Source organism: Schistocerca piceifrons, chromosome 6 (genome assembly GCF_021461385.2).
Source record: "Schistocerca piceifrons isolate TAMUIC-IGC-003096 chromosome 6, iqSchPice1.1, whole genome shotgun sequence".
Taxonomy (NCBI): domain Eukaryota; kingdom Metazoa; phylum Arthropoda; class Insecta; order Orthoptera; family Acrididae; genus Schistocerca; species Schistocerca piceifrons.
This window is the reverse complement of record NC_060143.1, coordinates 372,729,360-372,755,289: the sequence shown is the minus strand read 5'-3', so window position 1 is coordinate 372,755,289 and position 25,930 is coordinate 372,729,360. Positions and strand designations below refer to the sequence as shown.

Below are 25,930 nucleotides of genomic sequence, written 5' to 3'. Positions count from 1 at the left end.
TTGATCAACTAAGAGTTTTCGAGAATTTTCTCTAACAGCAGCTAACGTTAGCCTTCTGTTTATGAAGTCCACAAAACTCAAATTCATGGCTCATGATTCACATAATCTGTAACTAGAGTAGTGAAATTATTCCCCCGAAGAATAATATTGGAATACGCATCGAATCTCACGGAAATTGCTTTATAGAAAATATGATGATAAAAATCGTTTAAGTTATTTACATTTTGTACATCACAAATATTTCGGAATGATCATAGCGACAAAGCGACGTCATGAACCAGAGTCAATGTCATGTTCTATGTGCGCTAATCACAGTTGCTCTCTCTCTCTCTCTCTCTCTCTCTCTCTCTCTCTCTCTCACACACACACACACACACACACACGCACACGCGCAAACACACACACGAATGTATATGGAAAAACACCACTGTGATTGCATAATAGTAACAAATTTGATTCAAAAAATACGTGCCACGCATTTACAATATAATAGTTTCTGTGTGCGTATATATGTGTTGTTGGTTCAGTTTCAGAGTTTGATTTTTGGTTAGACGGAGAATCTTTCCTGTCAGTTAGCGCCATTGTCACCCTTTTTTGTATACGTAAGTGCCTTTTTTTCCATCCTTCGCATTACGCTTTAAATTATGTCACCTATAAGTGGAATAGTACTTTGGTTCACAGATGGAAGGGAGGCGATACACTGCCTATAAACTTGTTTTTCCACTTTTATATGGGCTTATAATGATCTAAATATAAATAGTGTCAGGGTCACACTGAAACTTTATTGTTAAGAGATCAGTTTATAAAATTTTGGCAGTATCAGATGGAAGGCAGGTAAGTACTACCTGAAAATAGTAGATTTTATAACCTCTATTTTGATAGAGCTTCTACAGTTAACTCAATTTTCATCAATGGTACAACTGTTTTTATACCATACTTCGTGAAAAGCAAGTGCTTCCAATGTACATATCATATACGTTTTACGTTTTCTCATCTAAAGCCTTAGAAATTACTGGAAATGTCCCTGGTTTGATCGGAGGAGCAGAGGATAAGGTAAATTATTTTTACAGTTTTAGATAAAAGAGGTTTAATACACACTTTAATGCTCACATGTTAGAGGCGTCAAGCACGGCATTACTATAGTTCTCTAATTCCTAGTCGAAAGCATGGTTTCCATATGTACAGTAAATCAGAAGCTGATGAAAAATATCCATACAAACAATCCGTGGAAAAAGTTTCTTAATTTTTATTTACATGACGTTATAGAAATAAAAATCTTTGACACCACATTTATATACTCAAATACTTCTAATAACAAGAGAAACCCATTAAGGCAAGGCTAGTCACACTCTAGCCAAACAGCCGTTGAAAGAAATAAATGACACATATTCAGTAATATATATAGTTATAATTCATGGTTAATGAACAGGTAGCTATGACTTTCACATTGATATGTTTACATCGTATCACAGAGAAACATATTTTCACAATACGTTCTCGAATATAAATAATTTTTATATCCACATAAACTAACAATGATAAAATTTATACAAAACATAAACACATTTATGTGGACGATTTTTGCTTACTAATATTTATCTCTTATGTATATATGTCTTCCAGTGTACTGTGGGGCGCTCATGATCACGCAGTTGTGGTTTTTAATATAGATTTTTCTTTAAAAAATAATAAATAAGGTGTCATTATCAAATACTAACATTGTACACATAAAGATTTGGGACTCAGCGCGTCCGCCTAATGCCAGATATTACCTATTAGGGGTGTTACGTAAGTCTGTTTTGCAGTTTATTCCTAAAACAGTGCTGGCATAGCTCTCCGCGACAACTGTGCACATTGCCTTGCAGATATGTGCAGAGTGTGCCACTCAAAATGCCACAAGTCAGTTGATAATTTGGCTTTGATGCTCCTCTGTGTTAATGAGTGACTCGAGGAGAATAATGAAACGAAATCGATTCACAGAGTACGCTACTCTCTGCTACTCAAATAACCGATATCTAGTTCACTCACCTCTTTTATTCTTACCTTAAGAAAGTTCATAAATGTTATAAAAATAATTAACCTGCCATTCTGACAAGCAATTTTCATATAAGATATGTATTAGTTTACAGGAAGACATTAGTGCCTGAAATGCATGATGAGTTGCTTAATCTTACCAGAAAGAGTCTGGTTCGTAAGTTTCTGTAAACTATAGGAACAACGCCTGCAAATATAGTCTAATGACACCTGAATCAAATAATGATATCTGCACACACCAAAGCACCCTGAGCTCAATATTTCACATGAATATTTCAATTAAAATTACATGGAAATAAACTTAACACAAGCACTCTATTCCACTACTCTGTTCAAAACATGCGTTGTTCATACGTAAGTCCAAATACTGTAGTAGTTAGTGAAGTAACACGCGGTTGCTGAAGTAAATAGCAAAAACAGAAGACATAATCTATAATTTTCCTTTACGAAGCGAGTAAATTTTTCGTTCTGCATTTTTTTCCTGTTACCAGATTCTATGGAAAAGATGGGTGATATGTTTTACCATTTGCGCAGTGATGTTATGGACCATGAATACACCAATTCTTGCTTACGTTATGACCTTCAAATCGATACACAATTTAAAAAAAAACCGTTACCTGCGGGCTAAAAATGACATCGCCGTCTTCACAACAAATAATTATTTTGTTCACAAGAGAACCACGCTTACTCGTTACAACCGATTTTGCCCATATTTATGGTATAGACAGCTCTTACATAGAATGAAAATGAGGATAATGTGAGATACAGATGTAAGCGAAGTTTGCCGCCAGCGTTTGGAGTAGCGAAAAGACATTAGATCAGCAGTCTGGGGTCGAGAACGTACGCGGTAGCGTTTTCATTTCTTTACTTCAACTTTTATGTTACTTACACTGCAAATAAACCGAAATAATGCTCAAAAATTGTCTTTGTTAATATTTCCAGAAAAATATGAAAAGGAAGCGCCAAGGAAAATTTTGGATCGCATATAAATTTCCAGCAAGAAACCGTAAGGCGTACTCGAGAACTTTGTATACAACATTAGATACTTTTACTATTTTATAGCTGATGTTTTACAAGTGCTGGGTTAATGTTCATCTTAACAACAGGGAAAGTAGTAACTTTCGCGGTATTTTGCACAGTTAGAGAAGCTGCATTCTACAATTACGTATTTATTTAAAGTTTCTGTAGAAAAACAAACTTGGTTTACATTCATGAAAGTTTCTCCCTCATAGCAAGTTTGTCAGCAAACCACGTGTAATGCGTAATTTCGCAAAATATTGGCGAAGTTATCTAGTCTGTAGAATGGAATGTATTTTGATGCAGTTTTCTTGGGATGTGGTTTCTCTTCCTCCCTCGCTAAGAAAAGAGCAGTCTTAAACTTTTTGATCGAATTCTTTACCTGACAATAAAAATTCACACCGCAAGGTTGCACTAGCGGAATGCACTTAGGGGAAACACTTTAGTACTTCACGACGGCATACGGCATCCCTTCTTCGTGTGGTTGTTTGCCCTCCTATTTTGTGAAAATATCAATAAAAACATCATATTGAGCATTATTTCAGTTTATCTGCAGTATGTACTAACTAAACAGAAAAATAAACTATGTATAGGGACTCGACGCCAGAGCTCTGGGATTAACGTTGTGTAATTTTCCCGCTGTGGTAACTGGTGCCTGGACTCCTTTTGTCATACAAATGGTTCATGCCTCGTCTGAGTCGCACCAAAAATTCCACTTTCTTATAAACGCATGGCCAAATGGAGTTCGTACTTCTGTTACTTTAATTACTGCCCAAGCCCTGCATATACGACAAATCTGGGCAAAACCAGTGGGGACTAGCAGAAGCGGTCAGCTTGTAAGTAGCTAACTGGTACATTCCGTCTACGATCATAAGAAAGTTCATAAAATGGTGACGTGTTGCACAAAAGTGAGAAACGTTTTGTTTCGTGACAACATTTAGCAACATATGAAATAACTGCAACCGATCAAGCGTATGTAAAACTGGTATGGTTCATTGACGTGTCAACTGACACTAATATGCGAAAAAGAGGAAGTGTGTGGTGTAAAAGATGGCATGACTGTATGTGACCTACGGACAGAAAAGTGAAGCAAAACCTTACAAAATCTTTCTCGGAATACGGCTGCTGTTATAAACCGCACGAAACTGAAATTTTCTCTGACGTTGACGACGCATTTTTTTGATTGTTCTCCGGGTTAACAACTAAAAATTACAACAGGAATTGACAGATTAAGCTCGTCTGATTAGTTCCTAACGACAGTCAGTGTTACAGAAGACAGTTTGTAGCAAAAGATATTCACATCAACAATTCTAAAAGCGACAGGCTCCGTATCGTCATGCTCGAGCAAGAAAGAATCTCACCCTTATGCAGAAACTTTTACGTATTCCTTCGGATGAGGATGTTTCTCCTTTGGAGAAATTTTATGGAACCGTGAAAGATATACCTTGTAAATGCTCAGAAGAACCACCCTTTTACTGTATATCACGCAGGAATGCTTTACATGTAAAAAGTTATGTTCTTCCCGCCGATTATTAAAATTATATAGTAAGCTCCAGTTATAAAAAAGCCGGGTATTTACATCCATCCATGTATAAATGTATACGTCTAACCACATCTGGAAAAATACAAATAAAACGACACTTGCATCATCCAAAAGGTTCGCTAGCTATGATTGCGAGCTGCTAATTGACGTAGAGAGGTCATCGGTGTAGCAGGGCGACCAGACACAGCAAGTGCAGCGGCGAGGCCAGCAGGCAGCCGCAGCTGGCGCAGCTAGCCTGACGGGGCACCTCCACCTCCACTGAAACACAGCAAGTTACACGTCCGTCAGCTCTGCAACTAGGTTTTTGGACAACATGGCTGTGGAGAGAAGCAGTGATTAGCATCATTAATCAATAATTCAAAAACAGTCTTAATCGAATTTATTATTATTATACCGCCAACCGGTTTCAACCAGACGTAGGGGTCATCTTCTGAGCGTTTACACCATTGGTCGATTGCTGGTGGTGTCACTCCTGTCTACATAACCAGCAGTCGACCAATGGTGTAGCGTTTACACCATTGGTCGACTGCTGGTGGTGTCACTCCTGTCTACATAACCAGCAGTCGACCAATGGTGTAAACGCCCAGAAGATGACCCCTACGTCGGGTTGAAACCGGTTGGCGGTATAATAACAAATGCGATTAAGACTGTTCTTGAATTATTGATTCTGCAACTAGGGCTTCCAGGTCCAAAAACTGATAAGTCCACCTCACCGTCATATCTATCCCATCATTTTGCCCTAAATGCTGGACTACCTATTTTAAACATAAATAGAGACAGCTGGGCCTTTCAACTATTTATTAACAACCAATTGCAGTCACTTCTTTCCGACATCATAATTAAAACGTACTTAAACTAAAACAATCAGTTAATAGTCTTATAGCCGGCCGAAGTGGCCGTGCGGTTAAAGGCGATGCAGTCTGGAACCGCAAGACCGCTACGGTCGCAGGTTCGAATCCTGCCTCGGGCATGGATGTTTGTGATGGCCTTAGGTTAGTTAGGTTTAACTAGTTCTAAGTTCTAGGGGACTAATGACCACAGCAGTTGAGTCCCATAGTGCTCAGAGCCATTTTTGAATAGTCTTATAATTTAGAAGTTATTACAGCAACTAAGTGCTCAGTCTTCTTAATTGACTGTCTTCTTACTAAGGTAATCTTGTTAATACACTACTGACCATTAAAATTGCTCCACCAAGAAGAAATGCAGATGATAAACGGGTATCCATTGGACAAATATACTAGAACTGACATGTGATTACATTTTCACGCAATTTGGGTACATAGGTCCTGAGAAATCAGCACCCAGCGCAGCCACCTCTGGCCGTAATAACGGCCTTGATACGACTGGCCATTGATTCAAACAGAGCTTGGATGGCGTGTACAAGTACAGCTGCCTATGCAGCTTCAACAAGATACCATAGATCATCACGAGTAGTGACTGGTGTATTGTGAAGAGCCAGTTGCTCGGCCATCATTGACCAGACGTTTTCAGTTGGAGAGAGATCTGGAGAATGTGCTGGCCAAGGTAGCAGTCGAACATTTTCTGTATCCAGGAAGGCCCATTCAGGACCTGCAACATGCGGTCGTGTGTTATCCTGCTGAAATGTAGGGTTTCGCAGAGATCGAATGAAGGGTATAGCCACGGGTCTTAAAACATCTGAAATGTAACGTCCACTGTTGAAAGTGCCCTCAGTGCGAACAAGAGGTGACCGAGACGTGTAACCAGTCGTACCCCATACCATCTCGCCGGGGGATACGCCAGTATAGCGACGACGAATACACGCTTCCAATGTGCGTTCACCGCGATGTCGCCAAACATGGATGCGACCATCATGGTGCTGTAAACAGAACCTGGATTCATCCGAAAAAATGACGTTTTGCCATTCGTGCACCCAGGTTCGTCGTTGAGTACACCAGCGCAGGCGCTCCTGTCTGTGATGCAGCGTCAAGGGTAACCGCAGCCATGGTCTCCGAGCTGATAGTTCATGCTGCTGCAAACGTCGTCGAACTGTTCGTGCAGTTGGTTGTTGTCTTGCAAACGTCTCCATCTGTTGACTCAGGGATCGAGACGTGGCTGCACGATCAGTTACAGCCATGCAGATAAGATGCCTGGTCATCTCGACTGCTAGTGATACGAGGCCGTTGGGATCCAGCACCGCGTTCCGTATTGCCCTCCTGAACCCACCGATTTTATATTCTGCTAACAGTCATTGGATTTCAATCAATGCGAGTAGCAATGTCGCGATACCATAAACCGCAATCGCGATAGGCTACAATCCGACCTTCATCAAAGTCGGAAACGTGATGGTACGCATTTCTCCTCCTTACACGAGGGATCACAACAACGTTTCACCAGGCAACGCCGGTCAACTGCTGTTTGTGTATGAGAAATCGTTTGGAAACTTTCCTCATGTCAGCAGGTAGTAGGTGTCGACACCGGCGCCAACCTTGTGTTAATGATCTGAAAAGCAAGAATGAGATTTTCACTCTGCAGCGGAGTGTGCGCTGATATGAAACTTCCTGGCAGATTAAAACTGTGTGCCCTACCGAGACTCGAACTCGGGACCTTTGCCTTTCGCGGGCAAGTGACCTTTGCCTTTCGCGGGCAAGTGCTCTACCACTTGGCCGCGAAAGGCAAAGGTCCCGAGTTCGAGTCTCGGTCGGGCACACAGTTTTAATCTGCCAGGAAGTCTCTGAAAAGCTAATCATTTGCATATCACAGCATCTTCTTCCTGTCGGTTAAATTTCGCGTCTGTGGCACGTCATCTTTGTGGTGTAGCAATTTTAATGCCCAGTAGTGTAGTTTGGTGTCTTCTGTTTTGTAGGAAATGTACGACAGAACAGACACCACACAGCTAATATTAAGATTACCTTAGGAAGAAGAGTGACAGAACAGCGACCATATAAATATAGGGCTTCTAAAATCTTTTGGGTCAAACTGAAGTAGCTGATAGCCAGTCCACAACGGGTTCAACTGCGATGTGGGACCTATGGTCAGGAATCCGTACTTATTGTGTTATTAACATGAACAGTGTAGCACACAACAACAACAAAATGTTCAAATGTGTGTGAAATCTTATGGGATTTACCTGCTAAAGTCATCAGTCTCTAAGCTTACACACTACTTAACCTAAATTATACTAAAGACAAACACACACACCCATGCCCGAGGGAGGACTCGAACCTCCGCCGGGACCAGCCGCACAGCCCATGACTGCAGCGCCTCAGACCGCTCGGCTACACAACAACAATGTAGCTCATAGTAATTATTCTAAGTGACGACCACCAGTCTCAGTGCATCACGGCAACGGTGCACGAAAATTCTGCAGCTTTCTCTCAAAAGATCCCTGGTGTCTTTTGTAACAGGAGACAGGCAGCTTTGACCCTCGCAAGCAGATCTTAGTTTCGACTAGGGTTTCATACTCCAGTGTCTTGACATAACCTCAGAGGGAAAATTCCGGAGGTGTGAGATCCGGCGATCGCGCGTGCCATTGCACAGGACCTCCCCATCCAGTCCAGTAATGAGCGTACGGTTCCGGTGCTAGCGGACATTAATATCGAAGTAGGCTGGTGCACCGTCGTGTTGAAACCACATCCTTTAGCATACAAAAAAAAGTACAATCTCCAATAAGTGTGACAGAACATCTCGCAGGAACGCCAGGTAACGTGGAGTAGTCAAATGGGGAAGCAACAAATGAGATCCTGTAAGGTGATTTTGGACAATGCCCGACCATACGTTGACAGAAAACAGTTGCTCGTGGCCACCGATGTGCTTGGCTTGAGGACTGTCCTCACTCGAGAGATGGCTGTTGTGGTTACTGAAAAGATGGTCACGGGTGAATGAGAGCTAATCCTTTAACAATACAAACTGTACGAAATTCGGCATTAAATCACTGCAGTGGATAATCCATTGACGGAAGTGACTGTGGGAGTCAAAATCCTTTGTTCTCAATGCCTGCACACGTTCTTTATGACATGGGTGTAATACATGTTCTAGCAGTACTATTCACTCTGTATCCTTCGTAGTGTGGTTTCACTGGCATGGTTATGTTTGCTTACTGCTAAGTAGTATCGGCCACGCTATCAAACTCCATCTCCTCAAAATCTTATGTTCGGAAATGTCTTTGACGAGAACCTTGGCCGGCTCTCTGTGGCATGAACGACCCCGTCGGTCGTAAGTTGGCATCCATGGAGATAAACCCCTTCCAGTTACAATGATGCCTGCTGGGAAAGCGTACGCTGAACATTCATGCTACTTTACGTTCACGACTTAATCCATACACTGTACATTAAACGCATGTCTGCCAACTCTAGTGACGAGTAATCTTCCGTCTTTGACAACGTGTCACACACTGCACACAGTCACACACCTCAGCATGGACACATCACACACTGTCTCATGGAATGTACAACTGTCAGTAGCGATGGCGGTGTGCATACAGCGGGCTGCCTATCTACATCTACATCTGCGTGATTACTCTGCTATTCACAATAAAGTGCCTGGCAGAGGGTTCAATGAACCACCTTCAAGCTGTCTCTCTACAGTTCCACTCTCGAATTTTTCTGTGTGAGCCCTGATTTCTCTTATTTTATGGTGATGATCATTTCTCCCTGTGAAGGAGGATGGCAACAGAATGTTTTCGCAATCGGAGGAGGCAACTGGTGATTGAAATTTCATGAGAAGATCCTGTCGCAACGAAAAACGCCTATGTTTTAATGATCTGCACTCTATGTGCATCAGTCCGGATGTTATTAGGCTTAAGTAGTTCTAAGTTCTAAGGGACTGATGACCTCAGATGTTAAGTCCCATAGCGCTCAGAGCCATTTTTGAGAGTGCGGCAGAACTGCATGTACCATTGCAATGCATGCGTTGAGACTGGCCGTAGTCTCTCTGAACAATTACCATGAACTGCATTCTTCTTAAGCATCTTACTCTGTGTATGTTGATGACATATACAGATATCAGCCGCCAACGGGCACTGAATTCACCGGTGGGTACCAGCGCACATGGGTATCGCATGAAACGGAAAGGCGGATCTAGCAGCCAAGGAGGAGTGTCGTGATCCTCATTTCTTCAGTGTGTCATCCACTTACATGCTATAGCCCTGCTGTTGATATTTAGAGTGCTACGTCTGTGAGAGGATAAGTGGAAGGATGGTATAAACAATGAGCTCCGTCTAGTACGGCGCACAACGTGGCCGTGACGTACCTCTTCCAGCCACGCCGACAGGACGAGCTCCTTACTCGTATTCGCATACACCACATCCCGATGACGCATGGCTTCTTGTTTCGGCGAGAGGATCCTACACTGTGTGGTGCTTGTGGCGTGCAGATCACTGCGCGCCACATTTTACTGAACTGTGTTTTATTTTCCGATCAGCGGTACGGGTCTGCCCTCTATTTTACGTAACGTTCAAACGAATGTGGATCGAGCTTAAAGTTTTATGAATTGTCGAATATTTTTCCCAAGATTTTAGGGTGAAGGTTTTAACGTGTAAACATGGTGACTGGGAGCATGGCTCACCCATGTTTTGTGTAAGTGATCAGCCAGTGACATTTCCCTGTGTCTCTCTTTTATCTCCTTTGTCGTCTTACTTGTGTTCTAATCTCATTTCCCCACCCCCCTTCGCCCCCCCCCCCCCCCCCACATCATGAACCAAGGCCCTCGCCGTTGATTGGGAGGCTTTCGTGCCTTAGCGATACAGATACAGATATGCATCCACAACAGAGGGCTATTTGTTAAGAGGCCAGACAAACCTGTGGTTCCTGAAGAGGGGCAGCAGGCTTTTCAGTAGTTGCAGGAGCAACAGTCTGGATGATTGACTGATCTTACCTTGTTACATTAACCAAAACGGCCTTGCTGTGCTGGTACTGCGAACGGCTGAAAGCAAGTGGCACCTACAACCATAATTGTTTCCCAGGGCATGCAGATTTACTGTATGGCTAAATGATGAGGGCATCCTCTTGGGTAAAATATTCCGGAGGTAAAATAGTCCCACATTTGGATCTCCGGGAGAGGACTATTCAAGAGGACGTAGCTATTAGGAGAAGGAAAACTGGCATTCTACGGATCGGAGGGTGGAATGTCAGATCCCTTAATCGGGCAGCTAGTTTGGAAAATTTAGAAAGGGAAATGGATAGGTGAAGTTAGATACAGTGGGAATTATTGAAGTTCGGTGGCAGGGGGAAGAATACTTCTGGTCAAGTGAATACAGGGCTGTAAATACAAAATCAAATAGGGGTAATGCAGGAGTAGGTTTAATAATTAATTAAAAAATAGGAGCGCAGAGAAGTTATTACAAACAGCATAATGAACGCATTATTGCATCCAAGACAGACACGAAGCCCACGCCTACCACAGTAGTACAAGTTAATATGCCAACTAGCCCCGCAGATGATGAAGAGATTGAAGAAATATATGGTGTGATAAAAGAAATTATTCAGATAGTTAAGCGGGACGAAAATATAATATTCATGGGGGACTAGAATTCAATGGCAGGGAAAGGAAGAGAAGGAAAAGTAGTAGGTGAATATGGACTGGGGTAAGGAATGAAAGAGGAAGCCGCGTGGTAGAATTTTGCACAGAGCATATCTTAATCATAGCTAATACTTGGTTTAACAATCATGAAAGGATGTTGTATACGTGGAAGAGGCCTGGAGACACTGGAAGATTGCAGATAGATTATGTAATGGTAAGACAGAGATTTAGGAACCAGGTTTTAAATTGTAAGTTATTTACAGGTGCAGATGTGGATCTGACCACAATTTATTGGTTGTGAACTGTAGAATAAAACTGAAGAAACTGCAAGAAGGTAGGAATTTAAGGAGATGGGACCTGGATAAACTAGAAGAACCAGAGGCTGTAGAGAGTTTCAGAGAGATCATTAGGGAACGGTTGACAAATACAGTGGAAAGAATGGGTACCTTTGAGAGATGAAATAGTGAGGGTAGCAGAGGATCAAATAGGTAAAAAAGCGAGGGTTGATAGAAATCCTTGGGTAACAAAAGAGATACTGAATTTAATTGATGAAAGGATAAAATATAAAAATGCAGTAAATTAAGCAGGCGAAAAGGAGTTCAGACGTCTCATAAATGAGATCGACAGGAAGTGCAAAATTGCTAAGCAAGGATGACTAGAGAACAAATGTAAGAGGCGTATATCGCTAGGGGTAAGATAGACAACTACCTACAGGAAAATTAGAGAGACCTTTGGAGAAGAGAGAGTCACCTGTATGAATAGCAAGAACGCAAACGGAAACCCAGTTCTAAGCAAAGAAGGGAAAGGAGAAAGGTGGAAGGAGTATACAGATGGTCTACACAAGGTCGATGTACTTGAGGACAATATCATGTAAATGAAAGAGGACGTAGATGAAATGGGAGATATGATACTGGGTGAAGAATTTGACAGAGCATGAAAGACCTAAGTCAAGAGAAGGCCCGAGGAGTAGACAACATTCTACTGGAATTACTAATAGCCTTGGGAGAGCCAGCCTTGACAAAACTCTACCATCTGGTCAGCAAGATGAATGAGACAGGTGAAATACCCTCAGATTTCAAGAAGAATATAATAATTCCAAACCCAAAGAGACCAGGTGTCGACAAGTGTGAAAATTACCGAACTATCAGTTTAATAAATCACAGCTGCAAAATACTAACATGATTTCTTTGCACACGAATGGAAAAAGCGGTAGAAGCCGACCTGAGGGAAGATCCGTTTGGATTCCGTAGAAATATTGGAACACGCGAGGCACTACTGACCCTACGACTTATCTTAGAAGATAGGTTAAGGAAAGGCAAACCTACGTTTCTAGCATTTGTAGACTTAGAGAAAGCTTACGACAATGTTGACTGGAACACTCTCTTTCAAATTCTGAAGGTGACAAGGGTAAAATACAAGGAGAGAAAGGCTATTTACAATTTGTACAGAAATCAGATGGCAGTTATAACAGTCGAGAGGCACGAATGGGAAGTAGTGACTGAAAAGAGAGTAAGACAGGGTTGTAGTCTTTCCCCAATATTATTCAAACTGTATATTGAGCAAGCAATAAAGGAAACAAAAGAAAAATGCGGAGTAGCAATTAAAATCCAAGGCGAAGAAATAAAAACTTTGAGGTTTGCCGCTGACATTGTAATTCTATCACAGACAGCAAAGGACCTAGAAGAGCAACTGAACGGAAGGAAGATATAAGATGAACATCAACGAAAGAAAAACGAGGATAATGGAATATAGTCGAAATAAATCAGGTGATGCTTAGGGAACTAGACTAGGAAACGAAACACTTAAGGTAGTAGATGAGTTTTGCTATGTGAGGACCAAAATAACTAATGATGGTCGAAGTAGAGAGGATATAAAATGTAGATTGGCTCTGGCAAGGAAAGCGTTTCTGAAGAAGAGAAATTTGTTAACATCACGTTTAGATTTAAGTGTCAGGAAGTCTTTCCTGAAAGTATTTGTATGGAATGTCACCTTGAATGGAATCGAAACGTAGACGATAAATAGTTTAGACAAGAACAGAATAGAAGCTTTCGAAATGTGGTGCTATAGAAGAATGCTGAAGATTATATCGGTAGATCATTTAACGAATGAGAAGGTACTGAACAGAATTGGAAAGAAGAGAAATTTGTGGCATAACTATGCTAGAAGAACGGGTTGGTTGGTAGGACATGTTCTGAGGCATCAAGGAATCACTAGTTTAGTATTGGAGGCAGCGTGGAGGGTAAAAATCGTAGAGGGAGACCAAGAGATGAATACACTAAGCAAATTCAGAAGGATAGAAGTTGCAGTAGTTACTCGAAGATGAAGAAGCTTGCACCGGATAGAGTAGCATGGAGAGCTGCATCAAACCATCCCCTGGACTTACGACCACAACAACACAACAGTCTCATGTACAGCTAGTGTTATTCTTTCTCCGGTGTTTTAGCGAAAGTGCGATAGTGTTTGTGTGGTCAATACGAATGCGGTGAGAGTGAGATCTTATCCACATTTGTTTGTTTTAATGAGTGTAAGGGCGCTGATAGCCTCACCGTTGAGCGCCCATAAACTGCCAAACACACAAACTGAATTCAATCACCATTGAAAAGTGAAAATTTGTATCAGACCTCTTTATGCGAGCGGCCACCTTAACCCATTCAGCTGTTGGCATCCAGAATCAGGTTAAGTTGCAAACAATGATGGTTATGGACGGTGGACGCTACATGTATGGTGTGCGGCAGGTTGAGAATTTGAATTGGGAAGGAAGCATGTCCGCAGAGCGGAATTGGTTATGGCGACAGTTGGCGTAAAGCAGGAAATCGGGGTTCGAGACACTGGTCCAGCACAAAATTTTTACTTGTTATCACTGACTTTAATTCAGTGGCCAATGGCGGCAGAGATTTGTTTATCTCTTAAATCATAGGATACTATTACGCCAAGATAAATCGAAAGGTGTTCATCAAACGAAATAAATCATGAGAAATCATATGTTCTTGTGGGACGTGAAACAAAAAGTTGTTCAGTAACTCTGATCATATCCGTTAGACTTACGAAGAAATAACAATAATCTGTAGTTAAACTCTGTATTAATATTTCTCATTTATACCCATTTTATTAAAAACGTTCAATTTTTTGTAAATTGTTACATGGATCTCTTTATTGAGTTTCTTTGTCCATTGTGGAGCTATGAAAGGGAATTTCCCTTTCGATTTTGGTACTGTTGCCTGGAACTGCAAAGTGATGCTCTGCCAATTTCAGTAATTTCGAATGAAAGTCTTTATTATGCTGTGGTACGAACAACCTGTCCACTTTTCTAGTGCCAAATATTCGTAAGGATAGGTTCTTCTTTTATTTTGTTGCATTTAATTAGTGATATTTTGTCACTGATCAAATAACTCACACCCAGATAGTTTTACGTTTTTCTGGGCAAAATATTTATAGTTTCAGCTGTTCCTTCACTGGTTGAACATCAGCTAATGTAACCCAATGAAAGCATTTTGATTGGCTGCTGAGTTTGTATGTATCGCTCGGACTTTAGTCTCTCAACACGGTTGGAGCGACACGCGAGAGTGGCGGGCCGGATCGGGTCGGGTTTGCGCCAGCTTATCGACAGATACATTCTTCACTGCCTAGCTAGTTCCGCGCGCAGCTTGGTTGTGACGTCTTGGGTTAGGGTCGTTCAGGAAAATCATAGGACACAGACATAAGAAGAGAATTTGTATATCTCCTTAGTCCTCCTCATGATTGTTCTTCGCGCTTACATCATCAGCTTGGAACGGGCCTTTGCTCTTCGTTCTCTGCTTCATCGCTAGAAGGCCTAACAAAAGTTAAGCAGGCCGGAATATTGTATATATTGCTCTTGCACGATCGTCTATATTTTAGTGACTTACACTCCCTGACAGAAGAAGGAAATAAACAAAGGGAGGAGGAAACGAAATGGAACTTCACGGGTGGTAAGTGAATGTGATGTCATTTCAGTGATTAAAAAAGCGAGTCAAAGCTACAAAGTACTTGGCAGCATGACCTTCTTTATCGGTATGAGGATGCATTCACACTGGCCTGGAATCATCCATTGTTAGGACTTTATGACCACCGACCTGCTGTCGATATAAACCTGTCCAGGTGATAACAGCGTCACCTGTTTGCTAGTCAGGCAGGTGACAGTCAGACACACGCACGGTTTATGTGGTATCAGTGACTGTGTTGTTCGTTTGTGAAAAGGGGAATGCGAACGATCTATCTGAGTTTGACCGAGGGCAGGTAGTGGTGGCCCTGAGGCTCGGCAAGAGGATTTCGGAAACTGCACGGCTTTTCGGGAGTCACCTGTAGAGCGAACAACTACGCGTCGACGCGCGGACACGATAGCGCGAATACAGGCGCGAAGTTTTTACTCTGTGATTTTTACTGAGCAGCGTCGAACAGTATGCATTTCCTTTACGGCGCCGAACAGAATCAGAATGAAAAACAGCTAACTCAAGTGAAAATGCAAAAAGAGTTGGTGTCATTGTACTACTAGGGGACTTGAGATGGATGTAGGGAACTTACAGACATAATCAGCCCAGTGCTGACCATAAACTATTTAATTTCAAGATTACTTTGAATTTTAATTTGTTGAACGAGTTAGCTATATTCAAGAGTGGCAGTAGCAGACTGGGAGAACTCATACCATGTTGTCACGCAGTTACGGAAGTTATTACAGTGATAACATGTACCTAGGGAGTTAAGTTGTCGGAAAATGCCAGCTACAAATAGCTAAGTAGTCAATACGACAGCAATCAACAGCTGAGAAGTATTACTGAGCTAATGGACAGTTTATCAGTCGGTCGAACGACTGGACAAGTTACAAGTGTACTGATGCTGAAATACGAAAGAACAATGCAACAAGAGCTTTATTCATCATGAAATGTGTGGGATAATGATGCGTGTGTTAGCACAGTATTGCAGGCCTTGGCCTCCAGTATTTGAGTTTGTAATTTACGGTTAGAAGTGATCCTCGAAAATATATGAGAAACGCTTAGTTTATGTGGGACATTTTATGGTATTAGAGAAGAAGTGTGATCAGAACCTGGCATGGCAACCTCAGTTGTAATACAGTAACTAAAGCAGAATTACAACAGCACATAAGCTCTTATGTGAATGTATGCTGTCGTAAGGCATGTGTTGTGTATGAAAATCAGCCCCGCGTATACTCCGTAGCAGTTATACCGAAGACCTTAGGGGAAACTGTGACGTAGACGCCTTGTACAATTACGTACTGAAAAGTCCACCTGAGGCAATGGCATACAATGAGCCCAGTATGGGTACATCAGGGCCTGGCAGTGGGAAAATTGTGGATGAAGAAGCCACAGAATCCTTCGACAATCAGCAAGAAAACCGAACGGAGAGCAATAAATGTGATAACACACGTAACTCAAACTCAACGGACAACAGTTTCAGCAGCGTCTCTGGTATCATGCATGATGAGGACCACCGGAATGTGCCTGCGGAAATGGATGAGAATGCGGGGATGGCGTCAAGCGTTGGTGATACTGCTTCGGAAGAGCAAAGGAACAGAATGGACAGCGAAGTAGCAAACAATCAAAGTAAATTAATAGGTGAAGCTGCTGTTATCTTCACCTGTAGCGCAAGTTATCAAGAACATCAGAAGGAGAGTCTGGAAGTGGAAGAGGATGTGGAGGTCGCAGGAAGCATTAGTGACTGTAAAAACAATGAAATTAAGTATTGCGATTACGCAGAAAACAAATGAGACGACGAATCTACGTCCGATAAATGCATTATGCCAGAAAAATCCGTGGAAAATGGATGCGCTACCAAAACCTCTTCTACAATGTTATAGCCTTCCCAGTATTCCTGGCGGAAGCAAAAATCAAAAGCAGTACATTGTTCAAAACAGGCCCAGCAAGTAGAGAAGAGAAATTTCTACTATTAAGAAATATAAAAGGGAAAAGAAAGGGAATGATATCAAGCAGCTGTGTTATATAGCGTAACGGTCTTACATGCCAAGGAATTTATCACTGCAAAAAGTACTGGCGAGTAAAATATTGTATCCTGGGCAGACGAAGCACCAAACCCATCGGATAATGGACTGTGCGATAGAAAGATACTGATACTCTGTGTTTTAGGGATTAAAATTGCCAATACCGTGAATAGTGTATGTACAAAATGTATAAAAATAACGACGTCTGTGAACCGATAGTCAGGACTACCATTGGTAGCGTAATATTTAACGACAATGATAGGTTTGTTAGCACAGTGTCAACAACGTACGCAGGTCTTGGCTTGCCGAATGATATGGATGGTACTGAAACGGCTTGCGTTATTCACCGAATGAAAAGGAACTCAAGTGACAACGTGAAACAGAGGCACGCCTTTCCTATTTATTGTTACTGCTCCAGTGGTGAATGTAAATGTGAGTAATGGCTTTCCAAAAATATTGTACCGAATTTAAGGAGCTCTTGTGTGATTGATACAAAAAAATCACCGAGGAGGTTAAGGTGACAGTTTGCTAAAATCGGAAAATCTACGTTCGAGTCCCGGTCCAGTTCGTTGATACATTTGAGTGCCCAAATGCGGCTAACGTCGTTAAAAAATTTGAACAAAAAGCTGTATTGTACACTACAAACCAGACAATGTTGTGCTGTTTTCAACAGACTTGCCTTTTATTCCTGACAGTGGAGACCGCAATGTCATGCTGGCCATCCTGATTTAGAGTTTCTCATGGTTTTTCTAAATTACTTGAGGCAAATGCAAGGATGATTCCTGCTGTAAAACTACTGCCGAATACCTGTTCCACCCCTGTCAAATTATACTTCGTAACATTATAAGTCGTTATACTATTGACACCATTGCCGTCTCCATCTGATCCTGTTCTAGGCCAACTCCCTTGTAGTCTATCTTCTGTTTTTTCTCTTCATCCAACATTTTCATTCTTGTACCTTCGACAGCTGGTGTTAGAATTAGTTTTCAGGGCAGTATGTGCCACATCCATTCTTCTTTACGAGTCTTCTATTTTTTTTACCTTTTCTTAACTGTATTGTTCTTTATTTTATCCGGGCATTTTGTTTTCTCCATTAGCCTGTAAGCTCACACATCTAATGCAATTATTCCGTACTTTTCTCACTTCTTCAATGTTGAGTTTTCACAGTTAGATCTGTAACAAAGAAAATGTCTGAAACGCCTAGGTATACAACTGCGCAGTTTCGGTTGTGTACTCATTTGCAAGTGCATAGTATAGCGAGTGAAATTTGTGTTACCTACGTTCGTCAGGCATTGTCATGCATCTGGGCTGCCATACTTTAAAAGAAGAATTTAGCGGATTCAGCAATATGCGTGAACATGGCCACACAGACGCAATTGTGCAGCAGCGAAGAACACAAAACAAAAATATGTTATAATTCAAGTTGACAGCCTTGTTTCACCACTCTGACTCGTACGATCCCTCTATATAGGCTCAGAGAGATTGAAACTCGTCTCACCACTCCTCAGTACTTCAGTATTCCACTTCTCCTTACAATGATCCTTCCAGATGGGTCTCTTAAATTCAGCCTGCTCCCCATCGTTACTAAATGTTGATCGGAATCTGCAGTGTAATTCGGTGACGATGTTACAAATCTTCAGGGATAATGTAAATAGGTAAGTGAATCAATGTGAGGTAAGGGACTCTGGTCAGGAAACGACCGAGTCGAAAGCTTTAAGCGATAATCTTTATGATACCTCTGAAAGTGGAATACATGTCGTTGCGAAATTTCAGAGGTGGTAGTATAGACCAAAACAAGGAAAACAACTCCATGAACAAGGGCTTTAAAACGCACATCATAAGAAGTGTACGGTCACCTGTTGAGTAGAAGAGATGTGCTTCACAGTAACGAACATGTACAAGTGCTCATAGTTCTTAAATTATGCATTTTACAGCCCTTGTTTGCCAGACTTTTTCCCTCGTTTTCATCTACACGACTACAACTAGAGGCTGTGTACCTCATAATCTTAGCAAGAACGGTGTTGGTACACTGTTCCACTGTCAGAGGTATCAGAACGATTTTCGATTGTAAGTTTTGCCTCCGTCATTTACGGAAAGAGTTCCTTACCTCGAACTGATAAGTTTATCAATCTCCATCATCGATGAAAGTTTGTAACATCGTCACGGGAACACGCTATACATCTGCTTCTTCTTTCCATATCATTTCGCTGACCCCTCAGTTTCTAGGTTCAGCCTTTACATTTACCTTTTCAGATTTCCTTACTTTCCTGCTAAGCTCCGACTCGTAGAATTTTGCTCTTTAAGTTAGTTATTCATTTTTTCTCGTGTTTACCTTCTCCTTGGCAGACCCTTACGTAGATCCGAATGGGGTACTAGTACGAAATCTTTTGACAATGGAGAGATCATCATGACACTATTTCAAGCACAGGTAAATGTCCTATGGATATACATTATGCGTCTTTAACGTAGTGGGTTCCTTTCCGTATCCTCATGCAGTTGATGATTGTTGATTCTTCCGCTTTTTAGGGGCAATTTCCCCAGTGGCTGAATTCCAACTTCGGATCCATAACATATCGATTATTAGTTAAAGATGCTGGCCCTGGATCATGAACAGTCAGGACGGAAAGCGGTTCTCTTGTTAAAAAGCTGTTCTGGCTAAGGGTCCCTTTTCATCTAAAATATTGTTTGATCTGTGGTGGATATTGTTGAGCTCTGTGCGTTTCATTCCATTAAGGATGGTTCATGGAAGATCCAACCAGGCACAAATACTTTTAAAAGTCTTTGTTTCACTGCTACGACCGATTTCTGGCTCAAATGGCTCTGAGCACTATGGGACTTAACATCTGAGGTCATCAGTCCCCTAGAACTTAGAACTACTTAAACCCAACTAACCTAAGGACATCACACACATGCATGCCCGAGGCAGGATTCGAACCTGCGACCGTAGCAGTCATGCGTTTCCGGACTGAAGCGCCTAGAACCGCTCGGCCACCGCGGCCGGCGACCGATTTCTGGTTATCATGCTTATCTTCGGATGGCTTTATTTGGTAGTATGTGTGTGGTAGTATTAAGCGGTGCAGCCACATTATCGCGACCACCACGTGCGATAACCACTCACAGACGGCAGGTGCAGAACTTGCGGTGGAGGTCTTATAAAGCTTGTAGCGGGGATGCCGACAACAGTGCAGTCGTTGTCGTTAAGTGGGAAAACGGAGCGGTTTATCTGAGGTCGAAAAGGGTCAAGGATGGAAGTGTTTCCGTAACAGCTAAGTCTAAACTGTTCGCATGGCTCCGTAATTAAGGTTTGCTGTGGATGGCAAAATGATGCTATCCAGACCGAGGCCGAGGCAACTGTTGTGCAACACGGTCCATATGTGACGGCAGTGAACGACGGTGTGTACGGGCGAACAGACGTGCAGCTGTTGAGCTGCCAGCAGCGTCTCCTCAACGACCCTTCAGCGAATGTTACTGCTTGTGGGTTTCCACAGATGGCGCCTGGTTCATGCACCCACACTGCTGTTCATCGGCGATTAATGTTGGAAACTGCACGCCAATACCGCAAGTGGACGTCCACTGAGTGGCGAAAAGTGAATTTTTCAGATGAATCACGTTTTATGTTCCATTGGCCAGATGGCTACTGGCGAGCACGGCGTGAAACCTGTGAATGGTAACACCATGCAACGATCATTAGAAGGGTCTACGCCGGAGGAGGGTACGTTATGGTCTGGATACTATTTTTATGGCATACCCTTGGTGATCTCGTCATTCTGGGAGAAACAATGGATCAACACAAGTACGCATCTATCCTTGGGGACCATCTCCACCCTTACATGCAGTTTGTTCTTCCTGAAAACAGTGGCATTTACCAACAAGACAATGCAACTTGCCACACAGCTTGCACTGTACGTGCGTGGATCGAATAGCATACTAGGATGAGTACCCTCCTGTCCATCAAACGCCCCAGATGAAATCCAGTCGAGAACGTGCGGGAGCACCTCGATCGCAGTTCGCGCCATGGATACTTGTCCGAGAAACCTAGCCCAGTTGCCCACGGCAGTGAATAGTTGGCATGGCTGCATGTCCCTGTCGATATCTTCCAGAACCTCATCGACTCTCATCCAGAAAATCTCGGCTGTCGTCAGTGCAACGAGTGGTAATTCGGGCTTTTGACAGGTGGCCATACTAATTTGATTGGACAGTGAAGATTCGTCAGCAGCGTGTAGTCCGTTGCAACACTGCGTAAATATATTTATTTAGTTAGCAGCATTTTAGCCGGCCGAAGTGGACGTGCGGTTAAAGGCGCTGCAGTCTGGAACCGCAAGACCGCTACGGTCTCAGGTTCGAATCCTGCCTCGGGCATGGATGTTTGTGATGTCCTTAGGTTAGTTAGGTTTAACTAGTTCTAAGTTCTAGGGGACTAATGACCTCAGCAGTTGAGTCCCATAGTGCTCAGAGCCATTTGAACCATTTTTTTAGCAGCATTTTGTATAATATATGTGTGGACGGTTTGAACAATACACATAAACATGCAGAGGGTGCAATTAATAAGATATAAAGGTAGCGATTTATGTGCAGCTACATTAGTTCCAGTGAACGGCATTTTGTTTCGTTTAGGTCGTGTAGCATTCCTGGGAAGAGTTGACATGTTTCAGTATTTGTGTGCTACGTATGTCGTGGTAACACTCAAAAACTTTGTATGTTGCCTTCGAAATTCATAATGATTAAAACGAGACGCAATGCTGTTCACCAGCACAAATTTAAGTGCACGTGGTCCACTGCCTTTATATCTTACCAGTTTAAAATAAATGAACAAATATTTCTGTATTATTCAAGTGATATAGACAGCAAAGGGTTCAAATGGCTCTGAGCACTATGGGACTTAACATCTGAGGTCATTAGACCCCTAGAACTTAGAACTACTTAAACCTTACTAACCTAAGGACATCTCACACATCCATGCCCGAGGCAGGATTCGAACCTGCGACCGTAGCGGTCGCGCGGTTCCAGACCGACGCACCTAGAACCGCTCGGCCACATCGGCCGGCTAGACAGCAAATAAATTGTCACTAAGTACTCATATTTTCATATGCTGACGATTCTAATACTGTAGACATCAGAAGATGCGAATGATAGCAGAATACTGTCATGTCAGTGACACAAACTCTTTTAAATTGTTTGTGGTTGTCTCCGTCCTCCACGAACAAATCGTTAGCTCAAATACTTTCTTCTTAAAATGTAACACCATGATATCTAGTACCCCCGTAAAAATGATCCACAGCAGCATCAAAACTACTGGGTACTAATGTACTACAGTTGGCGAGAGATGATCCCTGACAGCCTTGTTGTCAGCCTAAACGGCTTCAGGGGAAAACAGTAATCGTCCATAGAGCTCGACAGTTCTGAGGCGTTGCCAGAGGAATGTACACAAAATTGCATTACGTGACAGTTTTCTGTGAACGCGGATGTAGCACGCCAAACCTACTACAGCTGTGAGAGATCTTCTCTCTCCGTTCTTCCGACACTCCGATTAAAATTAATTTGTGACTAACAGAATGTAGTGGCGAGGACAGTGTTGCCGGCATGCAGTCAGCTACGCTTCGAAAGGTGACACTTTCTACAAAACACAGTGTGTACGTGGCGCTCGAGAAGGAAGTACGATTGGCTGGCGGCTGGCCACTACCACTCCACTCCCTGAAACGTCGATCACGGAGTAATTTTGGTCGGAGTTTGGTGGTAGTGCTATCACCTTTGAGCGTGTGCTCCTGCGTGTCGACGATGTCGCGCTGCGGGCCGATGACGAATCCGGGCACGGAGGCTCGGCAGGTGATGGTGAGCGTGCCTGCGTGGTCCTCGGTGATGAGCAGCGACAGCTGGGACGTCGAGCGCGACAGGTGGCCGCCGCCCGCGCCCGGGTGGTACGAGTCATTCTGCCGGCCCCCGTGCTCCTGCAACACAGAGACGTCGGCAGCTGGATAAAGCGGCCCACACACCAGCGACACGAGCGGGTTGCGGTCACTGTGCCCGCAAGTGTCTATGTCGCTAATGACAAGCTCACGAGTCGCTCTGCGCGAACCGCCTACTATCTGTTTGTACTAGCGAGCACATAGGGGCACTCGGATTCATTTGGGATAATACTGTTGTGTTTCAAATGGCTTTGAACATCTTAGGTCATCAGTCCCCTAGACTTAGAACTACTTAAACCTAACTAACCTAAGGACATCACACACATCCATGCCCGCCGGCACGGTAGCTCAGCGTGTTCGGTCAGAGGGCTAGCTGCCCTCGGTAATAAAAAAAAAAAAAAAAAAAAAAAAAAAAAAAAAAAAAAAAAAAAACTGAGTTAGTAGATCAACAACGAACTGAAGTGGGTGTCTTTCGACGTCCGCTCAGAGCAGATACAACGAACGAAAACGAACAAAATAAGATTTAAAAAAACTCTAAGGACATCACACACATCCATGCCCGAGGCAGGATTCGAACCTGCGACCGTAGCGGTCGCGCGATTTCTGACTGAAGCGCCTAGAACCGCTCGACCACACCAGCCGGCTAATACTGTTGTGTGTTTGCGTATGTGTATACTCTCGCGAGCATGGAATTGTTTAGAAGAGCAGACGTCGGAATACGTGTAGTTACGTGCTGTGCGGCTCTTGATCACATTGCTAGCAAGTGTGAATGTTGGCGAGTGACTCGTGAACAGTTTGGAGCCGGCTGCTAGTGGCCGTGCGGATCTAGGCGCTTCAGTCTGGAACCGCGTGACCGCTACGGTCGCAGGTTCGAATCCTGCCTCGGGCATGGATGTGTGTGATATCCTTAGGTTAGTTAGGTTCAAGTAGTTCTACGTTCTAGGGGACTGATGACCTCAGAAGTTACGTCGCATAGTGCTCAGAGCCATTTGAACCATTTGAATACCTACTGTTTGTTTTTCCAGAGAGCACGTAGGGACATTAGGTACAATAGTGATGTCGCCATTGCGTGCTTGGAAATAAGTACGAGGGTCGGAACTTTAATAGTGGCAACTATTTGTTTACAGTCCTTACAAAATAGTTACGTGTTTCAAAGTTTTACTGACCTTCAAATTACTCACCAGCATTGTGTATAACCCGTTGCCAGCGATGTGGAAGTCGTAGGTTACTCAAGCAGTGCCAGTTGTGTTGACAGTTTGAGCGGTGCGGTCTATTGCCCGACGAATTTGTATCAGTTCTGAAGCGAATGCAATGAAGTGTTTCCTTCAGTTCAGAAAAAACTCAGATGGGCTTTAGTCAGGGGAGTGCAGTAGGTGGTAAAGCACTTAACAGCCCCACCAGTCCCATCCCGACAGACGATGACCAACAAGTACGACAATGTAGTATATGTACGAAAATGGCTCAAATGGTTCAAATGGCTCGGAGCATTATGGGACTTAACATCTGAGGTCGGCAGTCCCCTTCAATTGGCAGTCCCCTACAACTTAAAACTAATTAAACCTAACTAACCTAAGGACATCACACACATCCATGCCCGAGGTGGGATTCGAACCTGCGACCGTAGCAGTAGCGCGTTTCTGGACTGAAGTGCCTAGAACCGCTCGGTCATAGCGGCTGGGTCATATGTACGATAAATTGTTATTAGAAGAGCGCTGAAATATTATGCAGACAGTAAGGAGCAAGTCAGCAGCGAGCAAAGCGAATGAAATATATATTATGGTAGATTAAACTCATAATCCAAATGTTAACTCCAGGGAAATTGCGAGTGACTCAGCCGACAACTGAATTATCTGTAACTTCACCAGCAGATTAACGATGTGGAACGAAATGAAGCTGTCATTACAGATCGTGGACCGGTGAGAACCAGTACTGGCTGAGGCAGGCTGAACATCGGATGCAGTGGAGTGTCTATGCTTCACTTGCAATTTTTGGAGTGTGCTCCTTACTTCACTGAAGAATGCCTCGCTAGGGAAGTACTCACCCAGCTCTTTCCTGGTCGCTAGATAGGGTGTGAAGGCGTTATCAGTTCGCCTGCACGTTCGGCTGATTGGATGTCCCTGACTGGATGCCACTGATTTTTTCTTTTCTTTTTTTTCTGGGGTAAACTGCACAAGCTCCCACAGTGCAAGAATCGCATTGTCCCACTACGATATCGAGGTAATCTCATAAAGTCTGTCCAGAAGCCTTTACACCAGCGACTGCAAACATGTATTGCAACGGACAGTGAGTATTTCGAATATTTGATGGCCTAAGTCACATTTTAAGGAAGCGTTCCTAACCACATTCTCCTTTGATCTTTGCTGTGGCTGATGTAATTTTGACACCAATTTATTATTTGATAATCCTTATAACTCAATTTCTGGTTCTAAAAATCGATCAGTTTTTACGTAATTGCTCTAGAGAGGTGGAGGTTGCTGTCTGAACTCACAGGGAGCGACTATCCGAGATCTTATCCCACTCTCAGATACTGCCGCCGAACTGACTCCCGGTACTGCTTACTCGCAAAATCTCTCTGAGAATGAAAAATATTTACTTGTATACATAGGTCTAAGCTTTAAGCTTTCTATGTTTAGAAGGATTTAACAAAACACTTTGTAAAAACACATTCATATGTGCAACTTACAGTATGTTTTATTTACATATCCAGATATTCATTATATTTTTGGTGCCCTTTTAATGACTTCCCTTATGTGTTAGGGCCCTTTGATTGGTACTTCTTGGCTCTCCACTTTCTATATGCCTACACGCATCAGCGTCATGCTGTAATCGTAAACCCCTCATCGAATTTTCGATTCAGTCGTCTTGTATACTTCTTCTAATAATGGAACTGTAAAACCGTCGTGTCTGTCCGTTTGTCTGTTTGAACACGCTAGTCTCCAAAACTAGTAGACGAATTTTTGTGGGATTTTCACGGATAACTTGTGC

At 42.8% G+C, this 25,930-nt stretch overlaps 1 protein-coding gene across 1 annotated transcript in view; it reads right to left on the bottom strand.

The window, feature by feature from the left end:
• Positions 1-1,070: 1,070 nt before the first annotated feature.
• LOC124802674 overlaps positions 1,071-25,930 on the bottom strand; it is a 665,872-nt gene continuing 641,012 nt past the window's right edge. Inside the window, exons 5-6 of the mRNA XM_047263602.1 lie at positions 22,789-22,987; positions 1,071-4,852 (exon numbers count right to left, since the gene is read on the bottom strand). Of these exons, the coding sequence (XP_047119558.1) occupies positions 4,752-4,852; positions 22,789-22,987 (300 nt within the window). The 3' untranslated portion in view covers positions 1,071-4,751. The remainder of the gene's footprint in view (positions 4,853-22,788; positions 22,988-25,930) is intronic.